The sequence below is a fragment of the Miniopterus schreibersii genome (genome assembly GCF_964146895.1).
Source record: "Miniopterus schreibersii genome assembly, chromosome: 6".
NCBI classification, from domain to species: Eukaryota; Metazoa; Chordata; class Mammalia; order Chiroptera; family Miniopteridae; genus Miniopterus; species Miniopterus schreibersii.
This window is the reverse complement of record NC_138107.1, coordinates 90,651,537-90,666,647: the sequence shown is the minus strand read 5'-3', so window position 1 is coordinate 90,666,647 and position 15,111 is coordinate 90,651,537. Positions and strand designations below refer to the sequence as shown.

The 15,111-nt window shown below is 53.4% G+C and overlaps 1 protein-coding gene across 1 annotated transcript in view; it reads left to right on the top strand.

The window, feature by feature from the left end:
* The window catches only part of WDR27 (WD repeat domain 27), a 56,844-nt gene that overhangs the window by 5,989 nt on the left and 35,744 nt on the right, over positions 1–15,111 (top strand). Inside the window, exons 5-17 of the mRNA XM_081140182.1 lie at positions 460–584; positions 2,054–2,167; positions 3,348–3,399; positions 4,598–4,668; positions 5,740–5,836; positions 6,709–6,805; positions 8,244–8,344; positions 8,809–8,870; positions 9,148–9,269; positions 9,674–9,756; positions 11,824–11,902; positions 12,658–12,732; positions 13,876–13,973. Of these exons, the coding sequence (XP_080996308.1) occupies positions 460–584; positions 2,054–2,167; positions 3,348–3,399; positions 4,598–4,668; positions 5,740–5,836; positions 6,709–6,805; positions 8,244–8,344; positions 8,809–8,870; positions 9,148–9,269; positions 9,674–9,756; positions 11,824–11,902; positions 12,658–12,732; positions 13,876–13,973 (1,176 nt within the window). The remainder of the gene's footprint in view (positions 1–459; positions 585–2,053; positions 2,168–3,347; positions 3,400–4,597; positions 4,669–5,739; positions 5,837–6,708; positions 6,806–8,243; positions 8,345–8,808; positions 8,871–9,147; positions 9,270–9,673; positions 9,757–11,823; positions 11,903–12,657; positions 12,733–13,875; positions 13,974–15,111) is intronic.

Genomic DNA, 15,111 nt, shown 5'->3' with positions numbered 1-15,111 from the left:
CAGTGTACAGTGAACCACATGTTAGGTATCTGCTTCCCACAAGGTCTTTGTAAACAGACAGCTCTTGGTGTTGAAGGGGCTGCGCTCCCAAACTTTGTCTTTAAGTTGCTCTTGGGAGCCTCACGTGGACTTTGATATGTGGGGATCTCCTCCCAGGTCAGCAGGCACTGGAGGTCCAGCGACCTGCACTCGGCCGTGGGTTAGAACAAGCTCAGTTTCCATCCTTCCCTTGGGGCTGCGTGGGGAGTGCCCTCACACTACTGGCCAATTCTGGCCAAGTCCACGAATTTCCAGAAGAATTTTTATATTCAGTGTTTTTAATGCTCTCAAAGAGCCAAAGTCATGTGACAGCTCATTGTCACCCCGTGTGTCACTGAGAGGAGCTGACCCCCACGACACTTTCGCTGTCACAGTCCCACCTCTGATAACGACACTAACAACCGACCACACTTCCCCCAGGGTTAGTTCCTTGCGGGCTCATCCTGGACACCCTCCCAGGAAAGGTGCAGTATGTGAGGTTTGGTCCAGACGACCAGGTAGCCGCTGTGTGTGCTGGTAACAAAGTCCTCGTGCTGGATGTCCAGGTGAGAGATAACCTATGTGAGGGTGGCATGGGGGGCGGGATGTGCAGAGCTGGTGGGGCCTCATGGGTGCCGAGGTGCCCCTGCCTCTCGTCAGCAGTGCTCCTAACTGGGCGAGTTTTGTGAACCTTACTCGTGACCCCAGGCCATGGACAACCTGTGCCCACGGGGGGAAGTGAGTGAACACGTACCTCTGTCTTGAAATTGGAAGGCTGTCTGCTGTGAATGGAGACTCTCCATGAAACCCGGGTGCTGGAGACTTGAAACAGACACGCTCCGTGAAATGTGTGCTTCCCTGACACTCTGCTTCAGCAGCTGCTCGGAGACCTTCACCCTGTGCTGCTTTTGTTGATCTTTCAGCAAAATTTGCTTCCATCAAGAACTGGATTTTCTCACTTATTATTATTATTATTTTTTTAAATATATCTTTATTGATTTCAGAGAGAGGAAAGGAGAGGGAGAGAGAGAGAAACATCAATGATGAGAGAGTCATTGATAGAGCCCACAACCCGGGCACGTGCCCTGACCGGGAATCGAACCCCAGTCACCTGGATCCTAGGTCGACGCTCAACCGCTGAGCCATGCCCGGCCGGGCTCTCACTTATTTCTTAATGGGGAATAGTTTGAGTAAATGTGTTGCCACCTGCAGGTTCTATGATCATTGAATCTTATATCTGATCCTGAAACAGCTTTTTGGGCCACTGTGTCAGACAGCAGGACGTGGCTCTCTGTTCCCTCTGATTCGTGGTCTGCTCGAGACATACTGTGGGGACAGGTTGTCCATGGCCTGGTGTCACGAGTACGGTTAACAAGCCGTTTGCCTGCAGAGAATTCCTTGCCATGTCCATGTTAAAAAACATAGGTTGGGAAGGATGTTAGGCATGAAATCTTAACGCATTGTATGTGGAAAATGTATTTATACGTTTTACGTTAACTGGTAGTAGAGCGCGCGATGAAAACTACCCGCAAACAATGTGTTAATTATTATTGGTGGGGGCCTGGGGTGTGCCAGGCGGTTGGGGGCACAGTCCTGTCTTTGAACACTTCTTGGCTCACATTGATTGTGAGATTGAGGCTTACCCAGGGAAGGTCAGTGTGGGAAAAGAGTCACAGACGGACATGGAAAGTGTCCTCAGACTGGGGGGCCCCCACACCTGTCCCGGGATGGCTTCACGGGCCCCCTGGTGTCTGAGCTCTAACATTCAGATGCTTTGTGGGCAGGCGCCTGCCCAGGCTCAGCGGAGGGTCAGCCTCAGTCACTGTTTCTCTCTCACCGTCAGGGGCCGTGTGGCCCTGGAGGCCTGAGTTCAGCCATCTGAATGGCAACTCCTGGGTCTGTGTATAAAGAGCGTCAACTTTGGAAGAGGGAGGGTTTATTTTAACAGAAAGTCTTTTCTGCGGGACACAGGTAACTTCTTAGTGACAGTCATTGTCAGAACATCCAGTGACTGGTCTCCCTGTCTGACCCCCAGAGTCAGTCCCCGCGAGCCCAGCTGGAGGGGCACCAGGGCCCTGTGACGGCTGCTGAGTTCTGTGTGTGGCAGGCACACCTCCTCATCTCGGTGTCTGAGGACAGGAGCTTTAAGGTAGGGACGGCGGCAGACCACTCACAGGTCAACGGGAGCTTAAACCGTGTGGTGAGTGCAGCAGTGCAGAGCCGGACGCTCGCGCCCACTGCCTCCCACATGACTCTACTTCTGCCACGTTCTGCACAATGGTCGCTGTCCTGACCTGCGGCCAGACATTCCGGCTGGGGCCGCGGGCTGAGTGTTGGGAGTCGGGTGGCGCTTACAGCCCCTCTCTGTCCCCACATTCCTATCTGGGCTCGAGTTGTTGAGTTATCTCGGACCACCTCCTCAAGTCCAGGGCCTTGGGGAGAAAACTGACTCGTCTCCATGGTATTAACGAGGGGCCGGAGCAGAACCATTTTCTAGAATCTGGATTCAGTCAGAACAAATTGGGCTCAAGAAGAAAATAAGTTAAAATGCAAGCTCAGTGCCTGTCCGTGTCCAAGTTAGCTAGTGTCACGATTATCTCGGCGACAGTGAGGATGCTACACGTGCGAGAGAGAAAAGTGGGAGGAACTTACCACACGGCTGCTCAGGGAGGGGCGGGAGGGGCTGGGCACAGGGAGGGAAGGAGAGACTGGGCACCACTTCCACTGTCACCCTGAAACCTGTGCCTGGCACAACCAGCTGGAAGGGTGTCAAGTCCCTGCTCTGGAGCAGCTCTGGGCTGCACCCCAGCTCTCTGAGTACCCACTGCTGCTGACAGACATGCTGTGCTGTGCCTCACGCTCCTGTCTGGACATAATGGGAACAAGTGGGCTAACGGTGCCCACCACCTCTGGGCGTTGTGGGAATTAAAGGAGCTGATGATTGGAGAGTGCCACGTGTCTGTCTCCCAGTAACCGTGTGTGTGGGGCTCTCAGGCACACACTTTACGTGAGGTCTGCTCGCGGGGACAGCTGGCTTCGCGCCTGCGCCTCGCGGGGCAGGGTGGGCTGAGTGCCTGAGCCTGCCTCGCACCTTGGCTCGGGTCTCCAAACCCACAGGTTCTCATTTCTGGAAATGGAGTGTTTTTCTGTATGAGTCTGACATCTTTTATTCTGTGTGTACAGTTTTATTACTATACTTATTACTTGTTTCTCTTTTAGAAAACCATTTATACAGGTTGATTTGTAATTGGCTAGAAGTATTAGTTGAAGCTAAAGCAATAATGGAAAAGTTTTAACTCTTCTAAAGGAACCTGTGTGTCTGTCCAAAGGTCTGGGACTACCACGCGGGATCGTTAGTGCACAGCTCCTCGGTGCTGACAGGTAGCCCTGACTTACATCCTTTCTGCCCATGTCTCCGAGTCTCCGCTCTCCCCGTGTGTGAGACCCGTAGATGGAGCGTGACAGCTGGGGATCTGAGTGTCCCTCAGAAATACTAGTTTCACTCCCACCTGGTTTTCTTCCTTTTAACTTTAAAGCATGAGCCTATACGGGGCGTTCTGGGGGTTTGGGAGAGGTGTGGGAAGGTGCCGTGCACCTTTGCTGTCCCAGGAAACAAGGTCCCGGGCTGTGCATCCGCAGGGACAGCGCCCGGAGGGCCCAGGCCAGTGGCTGGGTTGCCACACACTCTCCTCAGACTGTCCCTTTGGTCACAACGGACACCGTCCACGGTCACACAGGGGACGGGAAGGTTGAGCAGTGGGTGCAGGTGCAGCCTCCACAGGGTCCCCAGCACCTGCTGGGACTGGTTTCCAGGTCCCCGTGCTCCTGTGTGCACATCTGGTTTAGGGCAGGTGGCTCCTTTCTGGGATACGACCCATGGAAACAACGTAGGAAAGTTTAGGTGCCGCCCGAAGGCTCAGTGTTAAAGGTCGACCTGGAGAGTGCAATTCTTCAACAGCTCGGGCACCAGCAATCCAGGGATAAGACATTTCTCAGAATTGTGTTGGAATTATTTCCTGAAATTATGTGGAGTTATTTGTTAAGACAACATTACAAACTTGATTTTGATGCCTTTTATAGTTTTTAGGACAAGGAGTGTCTTTTAATATCCATGTATCTGAACCCTCCTTCTAAATTTTTTACAGTTTAGATTCAGAATATGTCATAAGTGAAATGACATCCTCGGCAACAATTTTTAAAAAGGCATCCATTTAATTGCTGTTTCATCGTGAATCCCATAGCTTCATGACTTCTGGCCACTCAAGAACCGTCCTGGGGAAAGTCTAGCGCTTCCTGGGTACTTGCTGCCCTCCCCCGGGGTTAGGAGCCACTGGAGTCAGTGACCAGGGTGGGGGTTTGAGTGATGTGGGCAGACAGGGGGGTCTACCTGGACCCCGCTGATGGTAGCCCTGCCTCCCCCGAGCACATGAGATTCCTCCCGCTGTGCTCACCCAGTTTCTACTTCCTGGGAACAGATTGTTTCAGAATAGTCCAAACTTGACCGAAAGAAGTAAAACTGATAGTTGTCAGTTTAAACTATGTCAGTGCCCAAAGCAAATGTCCTCTATTCCGCAACCAGCCTCCCCCCTCCTGAGCCTCTTCCTGGATGGACGGAGCCAGCAGCTTGTTGCCGGAAGTGCCGAGGGCCAGGTGAGCGCCCCGCCCCTTCTAGTCCATCCCAGCATCACCGTAAAAAACACCCAAACCTGTGAAGAACTTTTGTGAGTTTATTTGAGCCAAGCTGTTGACTCCTGTCAGGAAGCAGGATCTCAAGGGACTGCGATAACGCCCCGAGAGTGGCAACTGTGCACCTTGCTTTATCCATTACAATCAGAAAAGGAGAGAGGTCAGTGGGTTCCAAGAAACCCTCTGGTGATAGATGAGGGAGGCGGGAGAAAGCAAAGCCGGGAAACCTCTGGAATTGGATAAAACGTCAGATGACAGACACACTTCTTTACTCAGGTCGGTGCAGGATAGTTAACAGCCCACAGTTAACTCAGGACAGTGAGGGGTGTGGTCTCCAAAGCAGTGCCTGTGCCCTGAGGGGTCTGGAAAAAGAAAATTACTCTGACATCCCAACGATAAGTGACCGTAGATGCAGAAAGACAGCAGACAGGGTCAGTTCAGGTAAAGATAGACCTTCGTCGGGGAAGCTGCTGGCCTAGGACGTGACTCCCCACCGTAAACTGCTTTTAGTTTGGGGCCTCGGCGTCTGTCTGTCCCGAACGCTCAGCTGAGAGCCTCTCAGCCTCACTGTCAGCTTCACCTGAACTGAACATTTTGAAGATACATGATCTTTTTCAAAACCTGGAGTTTTGGGCAAGCAATTTAGCTCCACTTCAGAGGGTGCGTGCTGTTCTCTTTTTAAAAGTCGATGCAGTTTGGGGACGACATCCCACCAGGACCCCCAGTTCTCCCCGCCTGTGTGTCTCCTTCATTTTCACCCAGAGCACCGCATGGCCCACTCTCTGGCCCCCCGATGTGAGGTGGTTGGTCCCCCACCAAGAAGTTCTCTGTGACCCCAGCTGGGTGTCCTCCAGTTTAGCTCAGTCCTGACACCATCGACCCCAAGGTTAGGGGCCCCATCCCACAAGACTGTTCCCCACCTCAGAGCCAGTCCCGAGTCTAGGTCCCAGGCCCCCGCCCTTCCTCCTCTGCTTGTCCTGCCTTTTCCTCCCTCCGTTCAACGAGACTGACATGTCTCTCACCTCCTTGGTCCAGCTGTGCATCTTCAGTTTGGTGCAAGGTCATCATTACCGTCGTGTGACTCGTGTGGACCTGAGGAAACAGATGGAAAGTTTCTCCACCTGCCAGCCAGGTAGCCTCACTGACCCCGCCCACCGAATCCTGCCCACGGCACTCTGAGCAGCCTGTCCAGGTCCTGCCTGAGGGCGGGAGTGGGGACAGCAGGGTCAGGGTCCTGACCTTAGACATCTCCAGGCACCGGCTGGTCTGCGAGAGGACAGGGTGGGGGTCCAGCGAACACCCCTCCTGTGGGTGGTCGTCATGGCTGTGGGGGTCCCGTGGATCTTCCACGCTGAGCAGATGTGCACTCTAATCCCGATTCCACCTTGACCGCCCTGCCCACATCCTGTTGCTTGTCACCTGTCCTCTTCCTCCTCCCAGTGCTGCCACTGTGCCAGGGGCTCAGCCTCTCACCATGTGCTCTGCTATGGAGCTGACACACCGGGAAACTGTTATTTTACCTTTAATCCAGCCAGCGCCTCTTCTGCAGGTGAATGTGGCCAGTAACATTCGTGCTGCAGCAAGTGTGGCTTCGCTCGGCCAACAGTCACGTCACCGTGGTTGTTCTTTAAGTTTGGTTTGTTTCTTTTTTCGCAGATGACTTTAAGCCCTTTCTTTTTCAAACAGGTCAGAAGTTACCTGTATCCAATGTATGTATTTTTCCTAATGTTCTAAGTCTTGGCTTTTATGATTTCTTGCATCAACGCCCACTTAATATGAACTAAACCTCAAACCCACTACTCCCTCCCTCCGTGGCCTGTGCTTGAGGCCCAGCCACCCCCTGCAGCCCTGTGACGGGCCCACTTCTTGTCTCTCACCTGGTCTTTATGACGAAGGAGCTTTGCGTCCTCTTGGCTCCCGACCTGAGTGTTTCTACCAACCATTTTAACCTGCATGTGGGATTGTCATAGCTGTTCCCAGGAGAGAGTGCGCTTCCCTCCGCAGGCGAGCTGAACGGAGGGGACCCGGTCGACATCACGCTTCCTGTCCTGGCCCTGGCGCACTGCGACCTGTCACGCGTCCTTGGTCCTGGACATGAGCGGTAAGTGTGGTGAGCTTGGCTGGGGCCACTGGAGGAAAACCTCAAGTTAGGTTTGTTTCTTAGAATGATGGAATTAAAACCCAATTATTTTAGTCTGTTTGAGTAACTGCAAGTGTTCTTAGAATTACCTATTGTAAGTCTTAAAGTTGGCAAACTTAGTCACTTATTTTAAATTCATTTAATAAAAGAAATGGGGTTATTTTAATTTTGCTCATAAAATCCAGGCAGACCTTGACTTGTGTAATGGGGTGAAGGGGAGACGTAGTTACAACTCATCCTAGACTCTCTCTGTCTGTGCTGCATGTTACGTGTTTAACATTGACCTCAGATGAGTTTTATTTATCACTGTATTTGGTAGAAATATTATAAATATTTGGCCACGTAAGGAAGCCACTGTTTAACTGTGATTAAAGGACAGGCAGTGAGTGTGTTCGCCTGCAGCTCAGAGCGTGGGAGGTTCTGGAGATGACTGAGGACTCTGGTCCCCGACAGGAGGCGAATGCTGGGGGCACGTGCAGGGTGCAGCCCTGCCTGGTGGCCCAGCTGGTGTGGCCCTGGCCCTGCACAGACGCCCCTTCCTGGCTGGCATTGCGGGTGGAGGCTGGGACGGAGCAATTGCTTTGCCGGCAGTTGGGCCGACTTAGGGGTCTGAGACTGTGGACACCACCTCGCTCAGAGCAGGGCAGTAATGGGAAGGGAGTATACCACGTCACAGGGTCCGGTTTCCGTCTAGGATGACTCGCTTGGTGGCCCTGTGGTCTGGCTTTGGAGGTGAGGGTGCCAAGAATGAGTCCTGGGGAAGCTGGGCTGTTGGAGGTGCCAGGTGCCGAGGCTGGTGCTTGGGTTAGTGTCCTCAGGGTGCAGGTGGCAGGCAGGCAGGCCTGGAGGGCCGTCCTGAGTCCCAGTCTGGCGGATTAATCAGCCAGACAGTTTTATCTGGTTTGCCAACGGAGAAGGAAGACACGGCAGAGCTGTTTGCCGGCCACAGGCTCTGCTCCCTGGGAGTCGTTTCCTCTCAAGCGTGTTTCTCCTGTGCAGAGCTGCCGCCGTGGCCGTGATGGTGCCGAGCGCCTCACAGGACGCCAGCGTGCACCCTCCTGCAGGGGACGCGGCACCAACCTCCGGTGACCTCGGGGGAAATGAAAATGTCACAGATGAGAGTTGAGTTGGGACCAGGTTGTGGCTTTTGTGTTTCTTGTCTTCACTCGAGACTAGACCCCGAGGAAACCCCAGAGGGTTCAACACCGGCCTCGTGTGGGTGGTGGTGATTGTGGGCGACAGGAGCAGCCCCTGCCACCCCGCAGAGAGACCCTGTGCGGTCTCCGCGGCGACACAGCCGTGCTCCACTCGCAGGGAGGGTTCGGGTGGCCCTCGGTGACTCTGTGGAACCGAAACGTCACAGGTGAGATCAGTCCACACTGTGCGTCTCTCTCAACAGCCCTCCTCCTGGGACCAGCTGCGTGTGGGTGGGAAGCTCTGCGGGACTGTTTGTGCTCAACCTGGCAAGCTTTGAACTGGAGGCCGTCTTACGTTACAGGGGTGAGCTCAATGTTCAGAGAACCTCTGATATAAATTTCATGTTAACTTTAATTTTTTTTTTTTACTGCTGTGGGGAACAAGTTTTAGGGTAGAAAGCCTGTCATTCGGAGTGAGGAAATGATGGGTGAGAGGGGCACCCTCAGGGGCGTGGGCACCTCTGTGCGCCAAGGCCCAGGGACACGCGTCTGGCTCTGTGGGGACCTCCCTGTGCTGGTCCCCATCTCCCAGGCCTCCCTCCTGTGCCCTCAGCCACCTCTCTGTCCTCCCAGATCCAGCTGGCATGTCGCTTAGCTGCGGGGTCTGTGTTCTTGGGGCACATGTCTGTGTGTGGTCAGCTACACCGGCGGCTGGCCCTGCCCCATCCCTGCAGTGTCAGGAACACAGCAGATAACGTGTCCCTGAGTATCTGGTTCCTTTTCTTACCCCTTAAATGTGCTTGTTTCTTTCTCTTTGTGAAAATTCAGATTTTCAGAACCTCAGCATTCAGGTGGCCGGGTCATGTGCTGTGATGAGCAGCAATGACAAGGTCAGTCCACGGCACTCCCTGCCCTGGCGTCGGGGCGTCTGTCCATACCTATGAATCGTGCTCACCAGCTCCCGCGTGTGACAGGGCCGGGTTCCTGCAGAGGTGTGTGTGTGAAAGCTGTTAATCACAGTGCTGTGCAGACACCTGCAGCGAGGCCACAGAACCATAGTGACAGGCGAGGGCTCCCCGTGGAAAGGCTGTGTTTGCATTGGAGTCGGGTTTTCACGGTCGAGATGGTGTCACAGTCACGTCTCTCATTCTGCCATGCCCCTCACAGGCCTTCTGCTTGCTCGCAGCCATGTTCGGAAATGAGATCACGGGCTTGGAGGTCAACCTGGCTGCTCTGGTGAGGTCCCAGCAGCGCCCCCACCTGGGAGCACATCTCTCAGTGCTGCCCAGGTAGGTCGTCCCAGGTGGGTCTGCCCAGGTGGGTCATCCCAGGTGGGGGCTGCATGTGCCCGTTCATCATGTGGCAGGATTTAGAGTAAAGTTCAGTAAACTCCCAACTATCTTAACCTTGTTTGAAAGAAATTACTGCTCATATTGTTGTGTCCACCTTGTATAAATTTATTTTAATGTGAAACTGCTGTATTTCAGGGTAGAATGTAGATTACAAACCAGCACTTTTATTGAAATACAAATTGGTTCCTTGGGAAGATGAGAGTGATCTTGACAGTGTCCGCGCCTCAGTGTTGCAGCTATAGTGCAGGAGACTTCGTGTGAACTGTCCTTAAAGCGTGTGCTTGGTTGGAACAACTCTGACATGTTTGTGCCCATGGTACAGTTTTCTGTCTTTATTTTAGCTCCTGTGTCTCATCGACCTCCCCTCTGTATTTTGGAATCGCTGAGGGAAAATGTACCAAGCCGGCTGGTCACAAACAAGCTGGTCAGTATAACATGCCCTGAAGTGTAGAGACTCAGACGTTCGTCATTAGCATCATTACACTGCTCGTGGGTTTGCGTTTGTTCAGGGCGCCTCTGTCTCCCTGCCCCTTGTGTGTTCTGTGGCAGGGAACTGAGTGTAATTCATAGGAATCCGGTGACTGTTAAGAATACGTGGTTGTTTCTCCAGTGGCCGGCACAGCGTGGACCCGTGGCAGGGGGCGCTCGGCGACGGGTTATCATGGGACCTTTTTCTCTCGTTTCTCTTGGCTGAAGAACTGAAAGCAATTCCAACTACATCATGTAATTTTACTGCGCACACTGGACCCGTTTTAAACACATGGGCATTTTCTTCCCAGGCACATGCACCGTATGCAAACTGACAGTGACCCTTGGTGTCTTGGATTAGCCAGGACACATAAATATGCTTCTCAAACATGTTTTTTCATCGCTTGTTCTAAGAAGATCCAAAAAAAAATCCACATGTTGCTTTTTACAAAGAAATACTTTGAAAAAGTATCTTGTATTTTAAGTGACATCTTTTATTTTATCCAGTGACCAACCCGAAGTCCTGGTCAGTCATGTGGGGCCTCTTACTGACCACAGAAGAAAACAGCAAGGTGTCTGTCAGTCTGTTTCCCTGTCCCACTGCCTGTCTCCCTCTCAGCCTCTCACCCCACCCCACCCCACCCCACGCTGCGACACAGCACGTCATACAGGATAGCACATGGCTCGCACCACGCCTTGTCACATGCCACATCCATCACATGCCATGTCATCACGTCACGTATCACACGTTACCTCACGCCACACACACCGTGCATCTGTCCGTTTCCTGACACTCTCTTTGATCCAGGGGGGGAATTCTAAAGCTCTGATTTCTGTGACAGTTAGTGTGCTGTTTAGGAAACATTTATGTGGGAAATGAGTGAGGATGACCGACTCACAGAAATGCTGAGCACCTGTCGCGGACAGAGCGTGATAGACATAGAGGAAATGTGTGGGACACGGACTCTCCCACTTTCACGCTTGGAGCACCTGTTAACGCCCGTGCGGCCTCGCGTCGTGAGCTTGGCATCAGGACCCCCGGCACTGACGCAGTGTGACTCGCCATCTCCCCGATCGCGGTCTGCAGCTCTCAGGGTTTCTTGGGATGGGGTTGGCCCCTCCACCCGACCCCGGTGCCTCCCTGGGGTTGTGTTCGGTTGTCCTCCCCGGACGGGTCTGAGCCATGCAAATGTCCACTTAGTTTTTATGGCTCAGGTACCAGGTTTGAAACAGAACTGAAGTCCTTTGTTTTTAGTTTTTAGAACAGAACTGTTTTTAGAATTAATATAATGAAATTACCCACTTTTCTGAAGTTTTATGATATTATAGAGGATTTATACTGAATAGCGAGTGTTGAATGTGGGTAAGGTAAATAATTCCGGCAGAATTTTATTTTTTGGGAAGCAGTGCTGAGACCCGTAAACGTCTGTGGTACCAGAGTCCATGCGACATCTGGGTGTCTGCCCATCGGCAGAGCTGTGAGGACTTGGATATGTTGGGTGTAGGACAGGAAGCCTCACTGCTGTTGGCTGTGCTGATGAGACCATCTCAGGGCTTGTCTTACGTGCGATTCTATCATGTGACGAAGCGTGAGAGGAGTTTTCACGGTTGAAGTAACTGCTGTTCTCTGGGTGGAGAGGCTGTGTCACTGGTGCGTGAGGGGAATCTCCCCACACTGGCCGGTGATGTCCCACGGACAGAACTGTCCCACAGACTGAGTTCCGTGCGTGGTCGTTTTGTGGCCACGTGGGTCCTTGTGGCAGGCATGCAGGAAAAGTATATTGAATATGTAGCAGTAAATATACTGCAATTGTGTATCATCGAAGGAAGGAGGAAACGTTTTGTTTTCTTATGCTTGACCCATCCCTGCTGGCACTGGCTGGTTCGGCGCTGGGTGTAAACCTCCTGAGTTTATAGGCCGGGGACTCACTGTGGCTGTGAGAACGTTTCTGTTTGGAGGACTGTTCTCGTCAGGTCCACACGAGTGTCAGCTAAAGTGCTGCTTCTCTGACCGTCTTTGCAGCTGCTCGGAGCGCCCTGCGGGACCAGCCCCTGGTCTTCCACAGCCGCGTCAGGTCCTCGGGGTACACGGCCGCACCGCAGTGAGTAGCGGCTCACAGCCGCTCCCCTGGGGGAGAGACGTGCCGGTCGTCCAGGCCGGGTCCAAACGTGGCGGAGTGTGTCCTGAGGGCCATGCGGGACGGGAGACAGACATGAACAGCAGTTAGAACCAGATCGGACCCAGAATGTCCTAGTCACAGAGGTGGCAGCAGCTGCAGAGCCAGCGTTTGCTGGGTGCTCCCTGTGTCCGGGCTCCACCAGCAATTTGGGCCTCACCTGGTCATAGTGATAATGACCTGTGAGGGGAGGATGGGAGAGGGACGTGGCGTGGAGGCCTAAGGGCACCGTCCTCCCCGACCACAGCCTCACTCTCACAGCAGCACCTGCCCCTTCCTCCCCAGGTGCACCTGGAGGCCCACTGGTGGTGCTTGCGGAGTGGCCCGGCCGCTGCTCCCTCTGATGAAGTCCCTGCCTCTGACTCCCTGCCCAGCCCTCTGGGCTTTACTCTCCCTGTGGCCTGACCATGGGTTGGCACGGCCAGAGCTTTACTTATAAGTAACCTGCACGGTGTTCCCCAGGATTTTTATACCAGATACAGCCTGCTTTCCAGCACTGATTGGCCAGTGATCGTGTATAACTGGAAGACCAGCTGTTAGTCTCAAAGTTAAATTACCTAGTTTGTTACTAACTCGGGACACCGATGGCATTTCTGCATTTACGTGTGTTTTTCCCTGTTCTCTTGAGAAGCTCAGAGCTCGTGACCCCTGAGACTGATGTGACAGCTTCCCTCCCACAGGGTCACCATGTTTTCACCGAAAACCAATCTCAAGAGTGACTGTAAAAGGTCAAAACGCAAGAACACTCACACTCGGTAGGCACCTGGCCTGTGCTTCCAAAGCAAACTTAAATAACTTGGAGAAAGCCTTTAACAAGCTAATTAGCTTTTTCAAACAGGTGTGGGACCTTACCTGCGTCTCTGTAACGCACGTATGTGCACCGCGTGTGCACACATCGATCTACTTCCTCTGGTCAGACTTAACTCTGTCATGCCTGTCATGTTTCAGTCGCTGCCGTCCCCCCCAGCAGCTCTGGACATTTGATTTTTATTGCTGTGCACCCTCCCAGAGGGTGTTTTTCCCATGGCTTTTTTCACGGAGTGGCAGGGAGGGAGGGGGAGAGAGAAACATCGATGTGAGAGAGACACCTGTGTGAGTAAAGCGTGTCGACATGCATGTGGATACATGTGTGGTAAGTGTGTGAATGTGCATGTGGACAAGTGTGGACAATTCCAGATCAGAGCTACTCCCCCTCTCCAGCCTCCTACTGGTTCTGGCTGTCGCTGTGCGACTCGGGCTTCAGGCTGCGTTTACCTGGGGCTGCGGGACCCAGGAGGGGAAGGACGTGGGAGGCCTCCCTCACCTGGCTGGTCCTGGTCGTGGCCTGGCCCCCACCTGAGGCTGTGCAGCGGTTGCTGCAGCTGGTGAACTGGGAACTTTTTGTAGAAACAGGGTTGCGGGGCCCCTGCCTGGCTCCCGGGTCCCACCCGCCCACCTGTCCTGCACACTGTCCCGCCCGCCCTGCCCTTGCTCTTGACTTTCAGCACCGGCCCTTTCCCCCCAGGCCTTCCCAGCTTCTTTAAATGCTGGGACGTGACGATTTGTTCATTAGGGAAGTTATCGGTGTATGGAGATCACCCTCAGAGTCTGACCTGGGCAGTAAAACTGGTTTCCCAACCACCCTTCCCTGGAGCCATCACGGTATCCATGCCCATTTATATTAAATACAGTAAGTTCTTGGTATTTCAAACTTGAAACACCTGCTTTTTGGCTCTAAGGAACGCAAGTCCATTTTAAAGTTGTTTCATGGTTTGGGATGCACCAGTTACATATGGAAATATTCAAGTCTGAAGGAGTGAGACTGCACCTGTAAACGGGGAGGTCCGTGGTATTTACTTTTATTTCCCGTCTCACCGTGAGCTCCCTCTTGACCGTGGTCTCTCCCATCCCTCTTCAAGTGAGGAGTACCCTCTGGAGAGCTCTCCACCCACCCAGCTCCGCAGGCAGCTCGCTGTAGCCCAGGGCCCGGCAGCCGTGCGCTGTGTCCAGTTCTCAGGTACGGCATCCGGTGTCCTGGGAGGTGCTTTGCCACTCACTGTCCGTTGTAAACAGATTTTAAGAAATCTCAGTTACTTGGAGCTTAACGGCAGTGCTTGAGTTTAGATTAAGATCAGAACGCATGTTCCCCTGCGTTGATGGGAGTAGGCGCAGAGCTCTGGCCACACCAGCCTGGGCTCAGGTCGTGGGCTCCCGGGACTGTGTCCTGCGTCCCCGGGTCCCTGCATCCCCCCTTCTCCTCTTCACGTGTGAGGGGCGGCCTGGCAGGTAGGCTACTCGGAGAGGGTCTGTGTGGCAGGGAGGAAGAGCCACACTCTGCCCTGGACACTGGTCACCTGGCCGCGTGGTAGGTGGAAGGAGAGCACACAGGTGGACGACTGTGATGTCCCAGCCACACGCCAGGCTTCTCAGCCTTGTGGCAGCCATTCTGTTCTCAGGGGCATTGAAATGCCTCCTCTAGACTTCCCTCCTGGCTGTTGGCCTTTTTCTAATGAATTTGGGGAAGGAAGGAGGCAGCTCCCATCCGGGAGCTCTCCGATCTCAGCTCTTTTCAGAGTAAACACTGTGGTTCTGAGGTCCCTGCCCTGGGTCCTGGGTGGACGTGGGGCCTGGGCCTGGCAGCCCCGCGCCTCCCACCTCCAGCGTGTGAGCAGCCATTGGCCACAGTATCATAAGTGGATTCCTGAAGGCTGTCATTATGTACAGCCACCCTAAATCCCCTTGTTTTTCATGTAATGCCAGCAAAAGAAGTTTTAAAATGATGTTGGGAAATTAGATCTATAGTGTTATCAGTGAACTAAATATCCCTGTGATGTTTGACATGCTTGTGACTAAGCATCTGACTATACAGGTAGGACCCTCAGGTCTGAATGTTCTGGAGGAAACCTGGTTTATTTCCACCTTGTCTCAGGGAAATGTGTAGATGGAACTACTTAGAGAATATGCTGCTTACAAGTCTCCTGGTGGGAGGTGGGTGGCACAGGCTAAGAGTGGGCGCCCGAGGCTCAGGGTGCTCTGGGCTCAGACCCACCTGGCCCCTCCACTGCGCGTCCTTGGCTCCCTCTGCAGACGAAGCCGAGTGGCCTCAGAGCTGGGAGTTAGCTGGTGGGGAGAGCCAGGACCTGATTCTTTCATGT